Here is an 18,780-nt window from a genome sequence, read left to right on the forward strand (position 1 = left end):
AAGTCCTGAACAGTTTGGGACCCACCTACCTGCATGACCGCATTTCTGTGTACGAACCCACACAATCTCTTTGATCATCTGGAGAGGCCTTGCTCGCGCTCCCACCTCCTTCGCGGGCATGATTGGTGGGGATGAGGGAGAGGGCCTTCTTGGTGGTGGCCCCCCGACTCTGGAACTCACTTCCCAAGGACAACAGCCATGCTCTCAACTCTGGCAGTCTTTAGGAGAAGCCTGAAAATGTAGTTGCTCCAGTCTGCCTTCCCAGAATAAGGAAAACTCTCAGCAATATGCCCCCAAAACGCACTTTACCACCGATTTACGACTGACTGCGTTCCCTCATTTCTCTTTGAAAACACCTTGTTCATGCCCAGCGTTATTTTTTTCAATTTTAATCTATTACATTTGGCCTGGCCATAGGTTTTGTGTTACTGTTTATTGTTTATGTGATTTATATTAATTGTATTGTATTGATTTTGTTATTGCTTTTGTTATTGATGTACTGTGGGCTTGGCCTCATGTAAGCCGCACCGAGTCTCTTGGGGAGATGGTTGTTGTTGTTTATTCGTTCAGTCGTCTCCGACTCTTCGTGACCTCATGGACCAGCCCACGCCAGAGCTCCCTGTCGGCCGTCACCACCCCCAGCTCCTTCAAGGTCAGTCCAGTCACTTCAAGGATGCCATCCATCCATCTTGCCCTTGGTCAGCCCCTCTTCCTTTTGCCTTCCACTTTCCCCAGCATAATTGTCTTCTCTAAGCTTTCCTTACTTCTCAAAGTACTTCTCAAAGTGGCCAAAGTACTTCTCAAAGTGGCCAAAGTACTTTGCCTCTACTATCCTTCGCTCCAGTGAGCAGTTGGGCTTTATTTCCTGGAGGATGGACTGGTTGGATCTTCTCGCAGTCCAAGGCACTCTCAGCACTTTCCTCCAACACCACAGCTCAAAAGCATCTATCTTCCTTCGCTCAGCCTTCCCTAAGGCCCAGCTCTCACATCTGTAGGTGACTGTGGGGAATACCATGGCTTTGACTAGGCGGATCTTTGTTGCCAGTGTGATGTCTCTGCTCTTTACTATTTTATTGAGACTGGACATTGCTCTCCTCCCAAGAAGTAAGCGTCTTCTGATAGATGGTAGCGGGGTATAAATAAAGTATTATTATTATTATTATTATTATTATTATTATTATTATTATTATTGACTAGTTCGCGTTACACCACCTGACAACACTATTCGCTGCATTCATTCGACTAGATTCCTAATCTCTAGGCCTCGAGGCGTTTTGGACTTCAACTCCCAGAAGCCTTAACTGCCTTGGCCGGTGATGGGGGATTCTGGGAGTTGAAGTCCAAAAGGTCTGGAGGACCCAGACAGCGTTCCCTTCCCTCTCCTCTTTAACACTCTGTTTGCTGAGTCTTCTTGATCCTGAGCGCTGAAAGAGGGGGCGGGGCTAAAATCCCCAACGGACATCTTCGCCCATGCGCTCGCGATGGCCGGTTTCTCTTACCCGATTGGTGCAGCGGAGAGGAGGGGCGTGGCTTACGGTGCGCGCGCAAGGCAGGTCCTGCGGGCTGGCTGGGTCGGCGCCTGGTGAGTGTTTGGGTTCCTCAGGAAGGAAGCAGGAGGGAGGCCAGCGCCGCTCTTCTCAGGGTGCGCCCACACTGGTGCATTAATACATTTCGGGCCCACTAGAACTGCCATGGTACCTATGAATAATACTGGGTGCTGCAGGCTATATTTTAGAGCAGGTATGAGCAAACTTGGGCCCTCCCAAGTGTTTTGGACTTCAACTCCCACCATTCCTAACAGCCTCGGGCCCTTTCCTTTTCCCCCTCAGCCGCTTAAGCGACTGAGGGGGAAAAGGAAGGGGCCCGAGGCTGTTAGGAATGGTGGGAGTTGAAGTCCAAAACACTTGGGAGGGCCCAAGTTTGCCCATGCCTGTTTTAGAGGAAGGAATTGGCAAAACCTCAGAGTATTCCTTGCCTGAGAGAAACTCTGCAATTTGTGGAATTGTCGGAAGCTGACAAACTTGGAAGGCATCCACACCACACACCTAGAACTGGCTCATACAGTGGATTTGTGAATCACAACTTAACTGGAGAATCAGAAGCCTGTGCCTTCTCAAAGCTGTTGAACTCAGTGGAGTAAACTGTTAGAATCTAATTCCATTCTTCATTGCCATTTGTGGTTTACAGCCTGTGTGCTTAATCATTCCTATGTTTACACCACCTGTAGAAGCTATAGGTATTGTCATATCAAGGTCTGACTCGATTGACCACATTTTTTCTATATTTTGAAACAGGAAAGAAACTACAATCAATTGTAACCGACTTATACCTTACTGTAAAACAGAACAATGGAGAATAAAAGGAAACGAGCCAGAGTGCAGGGCGGCTGGGCTGGCTCAATTCATAACAGAGGAGCTTCTTGTGCAGGCAAGATCTAGTTTTGATTTTATTAATTTATTAAATTCAAATTCTAAGTGAATTGAATTAAAGAGGGGCACAGCTCTACTTTTTGTCTTTTTCAACGTTGGATTGTATTTTCCTGCATAGCAGAATGGAGTTGGACTGGATGGCCCTTGGGGTCTCTTCCAACTCTATGATTTTGGTATAAGATGCCTCATTGTATTCCAAACCTCACTGAGATATAATGCTTGTAGGACAAACAAGAGTGTAGTCCAGCTCTTCAGATATTAGTTGGCTCCTCAAATTCCTCAACATTGGTTGTGCTAGTTAAAGCTGCAGCCCAGGGCAGTACTTCGCCCATCTTTGTAGTCACATGTAATTTAAATGTCATTCAGATATATTCAGAGATGTGGGGGATACTTACTGTTGAAATATAGTAACTATTTAAGAATATGATAACACAATAATATACCTTCCCCTTACATTATTTAAATTAAGGAAAATAAAATCAGTATGCTTCCAGGATCCTTTTTAAGCATGTCTTAAGTGTTCTCTGTATTAATTCATGTGTTCCCTTGGAAAATTAGTAGAAGCCTATTCAAGTTTTGACTCGTGTTGAACCTACTCAGGTAGCTCAACTTAATTTTTATCATGTTCTTTATATCACTTACATGCCATTTGCATGCCATTTGCCAGCAAATATGGAAAACACAAGAATGGCCATCAGACTGGAAAAAATCAACTTATATCCCCATACCAAAAAAGGGAAATGCGAAAGACTGCTCAAACTTCCGTACAGTGGCCCTTATTTCTCATGCCAGCAAGGTAATGCTCAAGATCCTGCAAGGAAGACTCCAGCAATACATGGAGCGAGAGTTGCCAGATGTTCAAGCTGGGTTTAGAAAAGGCAGAGGAACGAGAGACCAAATTGCCAATATCCGCTGGATAATGGAGAAAGGCAGGGAGTTTCAGAAAAACATCTACTTCTGCTTCATTGACTATTCTAAAGCCTTTGACTGTGTGGATCATAATAAATTGTGGCAAGTTCTTGGTGGGATGGGCATCCCAAGCCTCCTTGTCTCTCTCCTGAGGAATCTGTACAAGGACCAAGTCGCAACAGTAAGAACTGACCACGGAACAACAGACTGGTTCAAGATTGGGAAAGGCGTACGGCAAGGCTGCATCCTCTCACCCAACCTTTTTAACTTGTATGCAGAACACATCATGCGATGTGCGGGGCTGGATGAATGCAAAGCTGGGGTGAAAATTGCTGGAAGAAACATTAACAACCTCAGATATGCAGATGACACCACTCTGATGGCCGAAAGCGAGGAGGAGCTGAGGAGCCTTCTAATCAAGGCGAAAGAAGAAAGCGCAAAAGCCGGGTTGCAGCTAAACGTCAAAAAAACCAAGATTATGGCAACAAGAATGATTGACAACTGGAAAATAGAGGGAGAAACCGTGGAGGCCGTGACAGACTTTGTATTTCTAGGTGCAAAGATTACTGCAGATGCAGACTGTAGCCAGGAAATCAGAAGACGTTTACTTCTTGGGAGGAGAGCAATGTCCAATCTCGATAAAATAGTAAAGAGTAGAGACATCAGACTGGCAACAAAGATCCGCCTAGTCAAAGCCATGGTATTCCCTGTAGTAACCTACGGATGTGAGAGCTGGACCTTAGGGAAGGCTGAGCGAAGGAAGATAGATGCTTTTGAACTGTGGTGTTGGAGGAAAGTTCTGAGAGTGCCTTGGACTGTGAGAAGATCCAACCAGTCCATCCTCCAGGAAATAAAGCCCGACTGCTCACTGGAGGGAAAGATACTAGAGACAAAGTTGAAGTACTTTGGTCACATCATGAGGAGACAGGAAAGCCTAGAGAAGACAATTATGCTGGGGAAAGTGGAAGGCAAAAGGAAGAGGGGCCGACCAAGGGCAAGATGGATGGATGGCATCCTTGAAGTGACTGGACTGACCTTGAGGGAGCTGGGGGTGGTGACGGCCGACAGGGAGCTCTGGCGTAGGCTGGTCCATGAGGTCACGAAGAGTCGGAGACGACTGAACGAATGAACAACAACATCACTTACTGATTTTATGGAATGTTACATTGCTGAAAGAAAAACTATTTTACATGGAAATAAATAGATGAAGGCTTTTATATCCTATATTACACGATCCCATTGAAAAGCAAATTTACAGCTTTTCAGTCAAGTGTTCTATTAAAGTATAATGGAAATGTCCTCTTTATAGACATACATTTGCATACTGACACAGTACATTTGTGTAGTGGATTTTTTAAAAGTCAGTGATACTGGCAGTTACCACTCCAAAATATTTGTGAACTAAATTCTCGGTCCTTTGAGCATATCTTTGTTGAAAGGATTAGGGATCTCTATTGAATCGTACTATACATCCTTATGAAAGTTTCCAGAGTTCTTCATGAAAAGTTGTGGGAGAAGTGTTCATAAATACATATGGTGTATTTGTGGACACTTTCCATATCTTAATTTTCCCTGAGCATGGAGGCACAGAATATAAATATGATTGCAAACATTAACTCCTTTAGTGGTTTTTCTTGCTTTTTGCTTTAGCTTCTGGAGTTTCCAATGCTAGGAATGAAGAATTGGAAAGCGCTACTCATTACCGGGTGAGAAGAGACAAAAAGCTTCCATCTGAACAGCAATTTGTATTTAAAGCACCAGAAGAGGTAAATCCTAATTTTTGTCATAGATACATGCCCATGAAAAAATTTATAGTCTGTTCTTTAGTTCAAATGATGTCAGAGAAGATTGCATGCATATATTGCCCCTTCCATGCTTTTATCTTTTTTAATGTATCTGAAATTAATTATCAACAACATTAGTAATAATAAATAAATAAGACAACAGCAAATGTATTACTAAGTTGGCATCACTATCCCTTAGGAGAGGTATTTAAATCTTAGGCAATATTTTGGCCATAGCAGTTGTTAAAACATATGATCTTGTCTATGTCATTTTCTGCTTGGATATATAGTGAAAACATTGTCCTGGTTACTTGGTACTTTAAATATTTATTATTTAGATCATTTGTATGCTACTTGTCTGTGTTTCCTTTCTCCAGGAGGGTTACATACATAACAAAACTTGAAAACACTTTGAATATTATTAAAATAAATAGCAAAAGAGAGGAAAAACTGTAGCAGACTTTTAAAAAAGTTTTGTTTCTGCCTTTATAGATAGAAAAATGAAATGTGTGGGAGGGGCATTTCTAAAATAATCAACATATGAGAACTTATATATATTCAAAATTATTAAGTAGTCAACAAAACATTCCTCTTTGGCTGAGATACAGGCACATGCCTGTTGTACAAAATTGTGGTGTTTTTCCCCCTAGGTGGTGCGCAAAGCCCCGGAGCCCAAAATATTAGAGTAAGTATATGTTCAGTATCTCAACTATAGAACTCACTCTATATGAACCATGCCCCATTTTGATATTTGCATTGCAGAGGCAATTTCTCCAGTGGTCAATATTCATAGTGGCTCCTGTAGTGGTATATTGCTTCACTTAAGTACAGTTGGCAAATTTTCTTCACCTAAATATTTTTTCACCTAAATACACATATTCCGTGTGCCTAATAAACTGTAATTTCCCCTCTTCAACAGGAAACAGGGCCTGTATGAGATCAGCACAATGCCATCAGGAGTGTCAAGGTAAGCAAATAAACCCCATGATTATGAAAATGTTTAGTACAGTGGGAGTCTGTCCTGGTACTTCAGTCAAAAAGAATATTGTAAGCTGTGGCAAGACTGTTGCTTAGCATAGCTTAAATCTTGTGCCTCTGGTGGTGAAGAGATATCTTGTATGCATCTGACATTCATGTTAATTTGGAAACTTAAAAAAGAGGCATAAATTCACATTATAAAACATGTTAGAATGTATGGAAATAAACAAGCACTTCCATGAGTCCCCTTGGTGCAGTGGACTTTCTCTGAGTGGAACTGACAATTGCATTTAAGCCATAAATGCCTACAAAGGTTCAAAACTACTAGTCCCATTGATCCACATGTTAATAACCATGTTTTCCTTCCAAAATACAGTTCCTTAAAAAGTTAATACTATTCAGATCCTGGTTCTAATGGTATTTACCCAAAGTAACAATCTGTATAGCATTCATAGCTTTGCTGAATAAGATTAATTTTGGAATTTTGTAATATTTAGGTATTATTATTTTTGTTTATCCCACTTTTTCTCTCCACAAAGGATACTCAAAGTGGCTTATTCAGTGGAGCAGTATTTTTCTTTGTAATGTTGACATTTCTTGTTCTCCTCCTTATACCAGACTTTGGTGTTTGGGAAGTTGGTCATGAATTTCACAAAAGTCAACTATCTCTGAATGAAAGCAATTTACTGAGAAAGGGAGGTTGCTTAATACTGTCTGAATGCAGTTATTAGTTATAGAACTAAACCCAAAATCTTGAAAAGCCCTTGAGAAGCTTGCTGAGGGCTGGTCATTGCACTCCGCTGCTGGATGCCAAGGATAGGACTGCATGCGGTTATTCCTAAATATAAAGGGGAACATGTACATTAATGTGCTTGGACAACCACTCTTGATTAGCTGTGCCTCACCATGTTTTCTTTGTTCAGAATTCATCTAATTCCTGGCTTCATGGACTTAATGGAAGCAGACTGGATGTTTGAACAACTTCTCCAAGAAATTCCTTGGGGGCAGAGAACACATGTCAGACAAGGTAACAGTGCAGCCATTCTCATTTAGTTGACTGCTCTTATTATGGCCAAGTCTACCAATAACACTTAGAAACAAATTCAACTTAACTTGCGGACTGCCTGTAATGTACTGTATTTGTGTGTTCTGCTTTCTTTGCCCACTTGGGGGCAGTTATGCAGTTCCTCATTTCACATTGTAAACTAGATGACACAACTGTCCTGTTAAGGGTTCTAGGAAATCTTCCCTGCAATTACTACAAGCAGTTCTGAATATCTGTTGAAACCCCAACAAATTCCTTTTCATACAAACTACAGGCAATCTCTAAGTTACAAACAAGTTAAGTACTGTAGGTTTGTTCTTAAGTAGAATTTGTATGTACAGTGGAAAAGGTGTATTTTAAAAGTGTAACTCCAGTCATTTTTTATTTTTTATTTAGTTTTGGATTGCATAGGAAAGGACTAACATTCCTGTAACATTTGCTTGCTTGTCTGTGCCCCTGTTCAGAAGATTTCATCTAACTTTCTGTCTCTGTGACAATCGGATTTTTAAAATTTTGTTGTGGATACAAGGATTGGAGATAAAGTTTCACTGGAGACACTTTTTCTCCATGATTACCTTTCAGGAGTGCATTTCCCTTCCTAGAGGTAGATTTCCTCTCACTTCCTGTTGTTTCACCCCCATTTGTACTAGGAGTTGTATATACATCGGATGTTTGGACCTTGGGGACTGCCTATACCTAGAAAAAGAATTGGCCAGGCAATCATTTAGTAAGCTACATGCATGTGAACATTAGCAAAATATACTGTTCCATACAATTATTTCACAACTGTTCGAGCACTATAATAGTGTTTTGGAATCATAAATGTTATTTTCCCTTTCTCTAGATGAATCTTATGATGAACCCAGACTCACAGCATGGTATGGTGAACTTCCATATACCTATTCCAAGCTTACCATGCAGGCAAATCATCATGTACGTATGTACTTATCAGCAGTGATGTAAATCTCAGTACTGTTCATCTCAGATATTTTCATTGGCTGCCCCAACTCTGTGGAATGACCTGCTGGAAGAACTCCGACAGCTAAACGGGTTGTCGGAATGTAAAAACCATGTAAAGACCTATCTCTTCCGGCAGGCCTACCCGGACTGTCTTTAAGCATGAATTTTAAATGTATTTCCTTTGTTTAATCTCTGTTTTGTATATTTTAATATGTATTTTATAGAGATAAGTTTTGGTGTGTAGCTTTTTTGGTACATTTTAATATGTGTATTTGTGATGTTTATACAGTGTTTGTGTGTTTTAATTGTTCTGAAACCTGCTTTGAGCCATGATGGCTAATGCATTGGCATTTTTTAAAAAAATATTTATTTATTTATTTATTTATTTATAGCATTTATATTCTGCCCTTCTCACCCCGAAGGGGACTCAGGGTGGAGCAGAACATATAAAAGGCCAACATTCAATGCCACGACATAGACTATACACACATATAAACATTAAAATCATTAAAATAATCTATCTCAACATTAAAATCTACTGTTTAAACTGTTTCAATCATCTGCATTGAATCTGGTTGGCATGGTGAGGTTTCCTATTGCTGCCTTCTTGTACTGTCCCAAAAGCTTGTCCCTCAGCCAAGTTTTTATTATCCTTCTGAAGGAAAAGGAGGGAGGGGGCTGATCTAATATTTCCAGGAAGGGGGTTCCATAGCCGGGGGGGGGGGGGGAATAAGTGAGAAGGCCTTCTCGTCCCCATCAATCGGGTTTGTAATAGTGGCAGGACAGAGATCTTAATCTTCGCAGTGGTTCATAGGGAGAGATGTGTTTGGATGGGTAAATTTATAATAGCCATGATCATAAAGATATTAGTAGGGTTTTTTTAAACAGAGAATTGGAGGATTTCAAAGTGAGCTGTCATAGTCTAACACTGTGAAAACTGAACTGTGCAAGTTTTATCATTAATATTTTTGAGGTTTTATTCCTTCCCTTTAGTGGTAGTAAACTGAACTGAAAGAAGTAGCATTAGTAGCAATCAGGATTTTTCTTAAAAAATATGTACTGGACAGTGAGAATAGAGTACAAAGCTCACATTTTCATCCCTTTTCACTTGACTTCCTATTATTCAACCAGTTCATGTCTTCAGTCAGCCCTCTTTTTTGTTCATCTGCATTATTAAGTTCTGCAAATCAGGGATAGCATAAATGTCTTCTATAAGATGTTTCAAACTTAAATTTCTAAGCCCTTTAAAATGCAGTAACCTGGTAACTCGTTCCATAACAACTAGACTGCAAATTACTTCTCAACTTATAGTGAAGTTGTTGTATGATTTTGAGTTTGCAGAGTTGGCTAAGTGGGATACTGCAGTGAGAGGAAAGACAATGTTCGAAGGATCCAGTTCTAGTAGATAGTAGCAAAAATTCACATATTATATGAAGTGTCCTTCATCACATGGAGACACTGACAAAATCAACACACTCATAGAATCATCTCGCCATAAGAGTGGGAATTGTGCAGATTTCAAAAAGTTTAATTGTAACATTCTTTATTCCTTCCCATTGACTAGCCTAGACAGGACTGATGGGAGCTGCAGTTCAACAACATTTGAAGGGCTGCACAGTTTCCGCTCCTAATGTAAACCAATTCATAATCAGTTATAATTAAATGTCATAATTACCTATTACGGCAGGAATATTGCAGATAGCGCTTGTTCTGTTAGAAATTGTTAACATCTCGCCGAGACTCTTCACTTAATCTATAAATTGTAATATCTGAATGAGTTTGGAACTCAGTTACGTTTTATAATGCAGGCATCTGTGAGCAGTTTGATGAGTGCTTTAAACAGTTTAAAGGCGTACGGTAGATGGTACATAGGCCCCTTATGCACTGGCCATTTCATGCAGTTTCAAACCTGTAGTGACGAGAGTAGTTTTGCTGTGCAGATTATTGCATAGAAAATCCTGGAAGCAGTTAGAGGCCAGGTGAGGATTATACAAACCAGAGCACTCATGCAGATTAATGGCTTTCTTTTTTGGGAGTTTATTATCTGGCTGCCACAGTTTGGAGTTAGCTTCATGATCAATGTAGATGGGGCCATAGTCAGAATAAAGCATTTGGTTTAGAAGTGCTTTAGGCCAAACCACTATTAAATGTGTGCTATAATATAAAATGTGCTCCAGTATTGGTTATTACAGGGGGAAGGTAATCCTCCTCACTGGGCTCTTAATGTTTAGATGTCATCCAAGTCTTCTGAGCTTGGAACTTCTGATTGTTTGCTTGTGGCATGAGAACCCTGATGAGTTGTAAAATATAGGGATTTAGATACAGACAAAATATGTTTATTGGGGCTCCAGTAATAAATTTTCTATCTTAAAATTTAGTTGATTGTAAGATGAAAGAGCACCTGGTGGTGTAGCAGATTAAACCACTGAGTTGCTGAACTTGACGACCGAAAGGTTAGCTGTTCGATTACGGGGAGTGGGGTGTGTGCCTGCTGTTAGTCCCAGCTTCTGCCAACCTAGCAATTCAAAAACATGCAAATGTGAGTAGATCAATAGGTACCGCTTTGGCGGGAAGGTAACGGCACTCCATGCAGTCATGTCAGCCACATTACTTTGGAGTCGTCTATGAACAACATGGCTCTTCAGCTTAGAAATGGAGATGATTACCACCACCCAGAGTCGGACATGACTAGACTTAATGTCAAGGGGAAAACTTTACCTTTACTTTACTAAGATGAGGATATTTATAAACTCCTCATGGAAAAATCTTGCTCAAAAAATCCCATACTAGTTTTATCTTAGCATCACAATAACCTGGAAAAAACTTGAAGGCACACGACAACATTTTTATATATAATATTATTTTTAAAAAATATTTTGTTATATGGAGCTTTGCAGTATTTCTAGATGTGTGAAATATATAGAAATTTGTTAAGTAATGATGCTTCAAATTAACCTGTTTTCTGATATCAGTGGCATCCACTACTGACCATGCTAAAGGATCGCATTGAAGATTTTACTAAAAACACTTTCAACTCTCTGCTCTGCAACTTGTATCGGAATGAAAAGGACAGTGTTGATTGGCATAGTGATGATGAACCTGCCTTGGGACGAAACCCTGTCATTGCATCGCTCAGCTTCGGGGCCACCCGCACATTTGAAATGAGGAAGAAACCTTTACCTGTGAGTGTGATGGCATTTCTATACTAGAGAGCTGTGATGATCCAGCTTCTGAAAAGCCTTTGTGGATTTGGTGACCCTAAACAATGTGGTATAATGTGGTTCAGGGTATATTTGCCCTGCTGATTCCCAAATTGGCACCAGTTTTCCCCTATCAGCTATAGCATTTTAGATACAGAACATTTGTCATAAACTGGTCTTGATTGTTCGTCCATAAAAAACCATGATAACCATATCTAAGAAACCAGAGCTAATGTGGTTTATCTAAATGCAATTTTCTGAATCAGTGCCCTAAATAACACCAGGAACAGGCCTACAAACCAAGACACCAAGATTTCTTGTGTTGTGCTGTGTTTATTTGACAATTGAATGGTAATGGAGTTTACAAGACAAGCAAATTATGTTTACGTTAATCCTATGATTACTAGTTATCAGTCACAAGCTGAAGATTCCGTTCATCAAAGTGAAACAGATGACAGTTTTATAATAGCTTTATTTCTTTATATCTCAGTACTTTTTATATGATGTGTAGAATTGATATAATACTGGTTTATCTTTTTTTTTTTTGTTGCCTAGCCTTTAAAAAAAATAACAAAGGGTTTCTTCTTCCCAACTTCTCAGCAATACTCCACTGTGGAATACATCAAAATGGTTAAGTGCATCCATTATTCTGCTGCTTCTTTAATGTTATGTCATGGTCTTGACTAGTTTTTCTGGCATTACTTTTTTCAGTATGTCAGCATCAAGACTACTCACCAGTAGAGTCTGCTGTACACAAAAAAAATGTAATGACTTATAGGCCCATCTCTGCTGATAATCATGTTCTGGGAAAATGTTTCTAGACCACAGTGCATCTGAGCTCAATGTACTAGGTATAGGATGACAGTAACAGCCTTTAGAGTTGCAACTTTGATAGATTTGTGTAGAGCCGATGGCTGGAAAGAATCATCAACATTTGTAATACAATAGAAAAAAATCAGATATTGTAAGACAGTTTTTGGTAGGTAATTCTTTAGGTTATTTATAGTAAATGAGTGCAGTAGTTAGATCTGCCTCAGTAGTCTAAACTGGTGTTGGAATTCTCTTGGCTTGTAGTGTTGGTCGGCTTCAACATCCATAGAGACATTGCCCTGTCAGGAGTAGCTGAAGACTTGGCATTTTCTAGATTTTGGTAGATCCCTGGGGGCCCTGTTTCTGCTACATTTCCTTGGGGAATTAGTTCAATGCAGTTAACCAGCTAGTTTTAAATCTACACTGCAACATAAGCTATGAGAGTCAACAATAATAGCTAAGTGACATGTGGCAACTCTGTTCCTTACTTTGTAACCAAGGAAACAGTTGATTGAATGGAGGTGGAAGGAAGAATCAGGATGCCTCTGTTAAACAATAGAGGGATAGTCTTGATTTTATTGAAAAAATAGTAAACATTATTTAAGACAGCCCTATATAAGTGTCTTTTAAGGGAAACAACAACTGGGGTTGGACCCTTCTGTCCTCTGCACTGAAAAGGCATCTCATTTTTTTATAGAAGAAAGAAGAGACACTTTAAAGAGCAGGAGTTGTAGAGAAGGCATATTGCTTCATTAATAATGAACCCCAGATATTTCAAACCTGTGTTTGTTCCCTTGGTAGCCTCTCTGTCTTCCAAGTGATTTAGTACAACTGAAGAGTGCCTAGGCAAAAAAGAATGCCTCTCCTGGTACAATGGTCAAATGATGGCCTTACAGCCGTTGGACTTGAAATAATGGCTTTTAACTGGTCATTTAGATGTATTACAACACATCTGGAGGACCATTTGTAAAAGAAGGAATGGACCAGGCAGGGGCAAAGATAAATGTATACTTCATGGATGACAGAACTTCATGAAACATTCTTTTAACTATGTAGTGGTCCAAGATAAATGAAAGAATGTAAACTTTTGAAAAGGCTTTGGAAAGCACGAGGAGTCAGGAAATACAAATACAATTAAAAGGATTACAGTGGTCATTGTGATAACTCTAGCACAGACCGAAAACACTGTTCCCCAGTCTCTGTTTTTCTGGGTGTTTTGTACTTCAGCTCCCTGTCTTCCAAAAGATTTAACACTGATTGAGGAGTGCCTAAAAACAAAACAAGACTACCTCTACTGTAGGTAGATCAAGCATGGTAAAACTATGGCAATATAGCTTTTGGACCTGAAGTGGTGGTTTTTAGTTTCTGGTCCCTCCAGTGTTTTGTTATTTGTCTCCCAGAAGTTGCAGCATGCACAACTAATATCAAGTATATCTGGAAGCTAAAGTTTAAGGGTCATAGGCTGAAAGCCAGTGGAGTAAACCTTCTGCTCTCCATAACTGCTATTCAAAGGGGTGGACTCTGGCCCATTGCTGGCCCATGTGCTATCTGCTGCTAGCCCATAGTTTCCAAGCAAGAAAACAATAGCTGTAGCCTTTGGCACAAATATGGTGGCAGTCCTGGCATATGAAAATGAAGTATTGCTAGTTCACTACTGACTGAGATAGCCTTGAGTTTGGTCATGTAATTGCTGCTCCACATTCTTCCCAGGATTGGTCACAATTGTGCTTCCTTATTAAGTGCTGAGAAAGATGCATTAATGTAGAAAGGCTTTTTACACAGTAAAACTGAATATGGGTTTTTTTTTCTTTGCAGGAGGAGAACAATGATTATACATATGTGCAGAGAGTACATATACCCCTGGATCATGGGACTTTGCTAGTCATGGAAGGAGCTACTCAAGAAGACTGGCAGGTAAGAGTATCTCAGCATAGATATGGTACACCCACTAGGAAACCTAAAACTAGCAATTAATGAGCAACATGAGTGCCTTTAAATTGGATGCTTCCTAAATCAGTAACAGTAGGGTAGAGACCTGATACAAAAACAATGAAATATCGCTACTTTGTGATCTGGAAGAAATTACTCTAAACAAACTTTGTAGAAGCAGCTTCTGGAAATAAGGTCTAGGAAACAGAAAAACTGTCTTTGAACATTATATATATAATATAAGAATCTCAGGCTTTTGGCCAGAAGTACAGTTTAAGAGCATGATTAAATTTTCACCTCAATGATTTAGAAGATTTTTTCCTGCACTTCTATAGTGAAAATTAATATCTGCCTATTTTGGATTTCTGTTTCAGCATCGTGTGCCTAAGGAGTATCACTCCAGGGAACCACGTATAAACCTGACATTTAGAACAATGTACCCAGACCCTGAAGTTTTGCACCCATGACTAAAAGATATCTTTGGTCCTCTACTCCTGCTACTGAGTCCAGAGACTAATGTTGATTTTGGTGGAAGAGTGCAAATGGGCTTGGTGGTTTGTTACCAACAACTAAGAGAGGGGAAAAAGACATGGCTATAATGAGAGTTTGTTGCTGATGCAAGTTTCCTGTGGTAAATGGTACCTTTTTCTAGGGCTATTTGCTAATGCTTGCTGGTTAAACAACATGTTCATTAATTTGGGTGGACTGTTTTAATCTGAGGATTTGCTAATCTGCGAATGCCACTTTTCATTAGGTTTGCCGGGGGGGGGGGGGGGGGGGGGGGCAGTTGAGAGCATTTTCTTAATAGGGGAAAGTGACTGCCTTCTTTTCATTTCCTTTTTGTACTGTACTACATATATTGCATTTATCTTTTTTTATATAATTTTCTTGGTTAACAGTGGGACATAATCAGTGTACAACTTGTGGTGCTGCTAGTATTGCTCATAGCATTTGTTTTGGCTTGGGATTTTGAAAATTAAAGTGCCAATTAGAAGGAGTGTGTTTCAAGTAGAGAGTTGCAAGTGTGAAAAGGTGACACACAGAAAACCAGTAACAGAAACTGTCCCCATCTTTAGAGCCTGTTTATTTTCACGGGCTTCCTCTACAGTGGCTAATGTTGTGTAATTCTACTAAATCAACTTTGAACATTTTTTATTTCCAAGCACTGGTTTTTGATTTGTCATGAACAGCAGCTGGCTCTTTCTCAGTTTAAAATAACACAAGCCACATACCCAGATCTGTCTAGACGTCCCTCCTGAGCATCTGACCCCTAATTAGGGTAAGGTAAAACCAGTTAACCCAATTTTGCCCTGTCTTGACCGAAGTTAGGAAATGCTCTCGAATGCTTCAGGGTGAGTATAAATAACTGGACTGGTTGCAATTTGAAATTGGTCCCACTGTTCACATGGACTAGTGCAGCCATACAATCTTCCCTTCATTCTGCTTGATGGGGAAAGGTGGTGCCATTAAACCTTCATGTTGTTTATCATCACAGCAGAGGCCACGGAGCTCTGGGGGCTTTTTATTGTAATGCACCTTTGTCAATGTCAGCAAAGGTGCCTATTCACCTTAAGAGAGAAAAGGGAGATCACACTCTCCTTTCATCGTCGTTGTCGTCTTCCTCCCCCCCCCCCCCCCCCCCATCCATGTTGCTTTCTGGAGCTCCACAGTCCCTGTGGAGAATAAATGGGTGTAAACACCTCAGCATAATAAAAAATCAACTCTGAATTTATGTACTCATATAGATGGGCTTTTAGTTTTGTCTCAACATTTGTAGTAAAATTGCTGGGACTTAAGGGGATTGTTTCTCCTTCCTTGCTGTGGTCTGAATCAAGAAGTGGGAAAGATTTTATGAAGATATTTGTTAAAGTTTTTTAAAAAATCATTGGCACTTATGTTGAAAGAAGTACATTCTTAACAAGTTAATTTTAACATGTCATTTATATGTATATTATTTTTAATGAAAAGCTTAGCAAGAATGACAGTAAAAAAATCTCATCCATGAATTTACTCTTTCCTGTCTACCCTTGTCTTTGATTCTGGAACAAAGAAAACAGCTGTATGTAATTTTAAACCCCATTTCTAACCTACCAACCAAAAACCCTTCTCTTGCTTTCCATTTTTCCTTCTAAATGCATATCCTTATCTTTCCTTTTGGTTTAGCTGATTCTCACGTGAGTCCCAGAGTTACGAGCTTACAAAGCCAGCATTCTGTGATAAATTAGGAATCTCAGTGGTGCCAGGATCATCTGAATACAAAGTTCATTTAAACCTTGTAAATTCACCGATCTTGACAAACTAAAAAACAGTGTAAACATCCAGAACAGCCAAGCTTTTTGTAAAGAACCACACTAATGTAAAATTTGTTGGCTGTTTAGCAACGTGACTCATTAAGTTAATTAGCAAGTTATGGATAAATATTAATACTGAAATTCCAACACAAGTCAACCACTTTCATGAAATATATGTGTTATTGCCTATTTTTGCTGGCAAAATAATCTATATTTTAGCTAATTGCTATTGGTTAGTTTCTGTCACTTCCCCGAATCACTTAAATGTGCAATGTTGAAACGATGTGTGGGTGATTAGTGAACTTTTCCCCTACCCATCACTTTTCTCTATGCAGTGCATACTTCCTGCATGCTTGCTGCACTAGCAGGGTATTCCAAGGGCATATTTGTTCAGAATAGATTGTACACCTCTTTTACATCTACGGACAGCCCTTCTTAGCTATGAATTCTGCATCCATGGGTTAAACCATAAATGGCTTGAAAAAATATTTTTCTTCAAATCCAACAATCAAACCTTGATTTTGTCATTTTAGATAAGGGTCACCATTTCACTACGCTATTATACATAATGGGACCTGAGCATCCAATTTGTATCCATGAGGAGTCCAAGAATCAAACCTTAGAAGATACCAAGGGCCCATTATATATTGTATCACAGTAGTTTGGAGCAAAGCATGGCAAAAGAATAAAATCTAACTTATCAATCTACCTCCTTTATAATTTCTATCTTCCCTGGTGTTTTGCATGGGAAGTATTTCTGTTCTTAGTTGTCTTCACTTAAGTCATTCATGGGGTGACATGTAGCAGGATGATGGGCAATGATACAACCCCAAAATACCTCTTTGTCAAATATGCCTTTTCCAGTCAAAACATTTTTACTTTCAAATAGAACCTAATTTGGGATATATGTGTTTGATCCAACTTTTAAATCTGCATTTCTATACAGTACATTTTGTTTGCTTGAATTGTCTCGAGCTAACTTATGTTTTCAAAGTTCTGAAAGAATTGAGCGGCCAGTTCTGTCTAGGTCTTTTCCCTCTCCATAATTAAACTAAATGGGTGTTATTGTCATACCTCCAACTGGCTCCTACCTTGCCTGTTTAAAGGTAAAGAATGTGCCTGTTTGATCAGAATAAATGTCTCCTGTTCCTTTTGCATGGATCAACTTAGAGCTAGAAGCACAAGTAGCTTCTGGAGTCTAGCTTTTGTGTTTGCTTTTTCGTTCATGCTTGCTACATAAACTTTGTGATAAAAGTTGTCTTGAAGCTCCTACTCTGCCTAGTTGTGTTCTTTGGCTCTAATATTTCGGAAATTATCATTTGACTAATAGCCCTTGGAAGATGGTTCTCTACACCATTAGAGCCATAGAGTGTATTCCACTGTTAGTCTGCAGAACTGTAGTTTCTCTGTTGTCCTCCATATTTCCTAATTACTAGTTTTCCAAAACACATTGCTTTCGTTCTGGTCCTAAATTAGTATTGCAGAAAAAAAGATGCTTGTACACGTTTAGCCTTTTTCTTTCCAAGTTGTGTTACTTTCCACTGTAAATGTGTGCTATGAATTTACCCTATATACTCTGGTATAAGTTTAGAAATCCTGGATCGACTTATCCATGTGTTAGTGTGAGTGCTGGATCGACTTATCCGTGTGTTAGTGTGAGTTAGCATCCCCTTTGAGTAGCAAAATGCAAGAGCGTAGTCTCAGAAGCACCTAAACGGAGCATCTGCCCCCTCTACTCTCTCCACTGTGGCTCTGTTTCTGGCCTTTTAAAATACCTGGGTAGGGAAATGACAAAAACAGCCAGGGGCAGCTGCTCCCGGAGGAGCATTGGTGCTTTCTCCTCTCCACAGAATGACTCTTGACTTATCCAAGAATTATATCAAAATCCATAATTTAGCCCCCCAAACCTACCCTTGATTTATACATGAGTTCAATTTCAACACAATATAAATAAGCAAATAAATACAGAATCAACAGCTAATTTTTCTTTGCATGTGTTATCTGATAGGAATGTGTCTGCAAATGTCACCTGTATTGTCTGTCTTGGGATATGTCTATTGCACAGTTGTTGATAAAAGATGTAAGATAAAACAGTCTTTGGGGTGGAAGAAGAAACAACAGGAACAAATACAAAAATAGTGGAACAAATTCAAATGAAAGAAGAGGAGGTATAAAAGGATGCTGAGTAAATTGGAAATACTGCCAAAACAAGGTTTTACCACCAAAAAAAAATCAGAGCTGACAATGGAGACCACAAAAAACAGCCAACAAACCCAGAGAGATGTTTCTTTATAGTTTAAGGAAGGAGGGGAAAAATAATAATTTCATCATTATAATAATGAAAACAAAAATAAGTATGAATTTAAAAAAATCTGAAACAGATTTACAGATTTTTGTAGAGTTATTTAAATAGAGCCAGGTTCCAAGGGAGGTTGTAAACCGCTT

General features: G+C 39.4%; 1 protein-coding gene across 3 annotated transcripts; it reads left to right on the forward strand.

The window, feature by feature from the left end:
- The first annotated feature begins 1,284 nt into the window (after positions 1-1,284).
- Positions 1,285-17,607, forward strand: ALKBH3 (alkB homolog 3, alpha-ketoglutarate dependent dioxygenase). 3 transcript variants are annotated; one of them, XM_067462735.1, is made up of 10 exons: positions 1,285-1,642; positions 2,295-2,427; positions 4,989-5,104; positions 5,773-5,807; positions 6,042-6,089; positions 7,024-7,127; positions 7,990-8,078; positions 11,078-11,287; positions 13,931-14,029; positions 14,419-17,607. In XM_067462735.1, the coding sequence occupies exons 2-10, from the start codon at positions 2,349-2,351 to the stop codon at positions 14,509-14,511; spliced, it is 873 nt and encodes a 290-aa protein (XP_067318836.1). In that variant the 5' UTR covers positions 1,285-1,642; positions 2,295-2,348; the 3' UTR covers positions 14,512-17,607. The 3 variants fall into 3 exon arrangements, with proteins under 3 accessions (XP_067318836.1, XP_060620461.2, XP_060620470.2); XM_060764478.2 differs by having other exon boundaries at positions 1,287-1,582; XM_060764487.2 differs by having other exon boundaries at positions 1,607-1,694.
- Positions 17,608-18,780: the final 1,173 nt, after the last annotated feature.

This window comes from Anolis sagrei, chromosome 1 (assembly GCF_037176765.1).
Source record: "Anolis sagrei isolate rAnoSag1 chromosome 1, rAnoSag1.mat, whole genome shotgun sequence".
NCBI lineage: Eukaryota > Metazoa > Chordata > Lepidosauria > Squamata > Dactyloidae > Anolis > Anolis sagrei.

Coding starts and splice junctions, on each gene's coding strand:
- ALKBH3 (XM_067462735.1), top strand. CDS start 2,349: ATGGAGAATAAAAGGAAACGAGCCAGAGTGCAGGGCGGCTGGGCTGGC. Junction 6,090..7,023: donor ATGCCATCAGGAGTGTCAAG/GTAAGCAAATAA, acceptor TTCTTTGTTCAG/AATTCATCTAATTCCTGGCT. Junction 11,288..13,930: donor TGAGGAAGAAACCTTTACCT/GTGAGTGTGATG, acceptor TTTTCTTTGCAG/GAGGAGAACAATGATTATAC.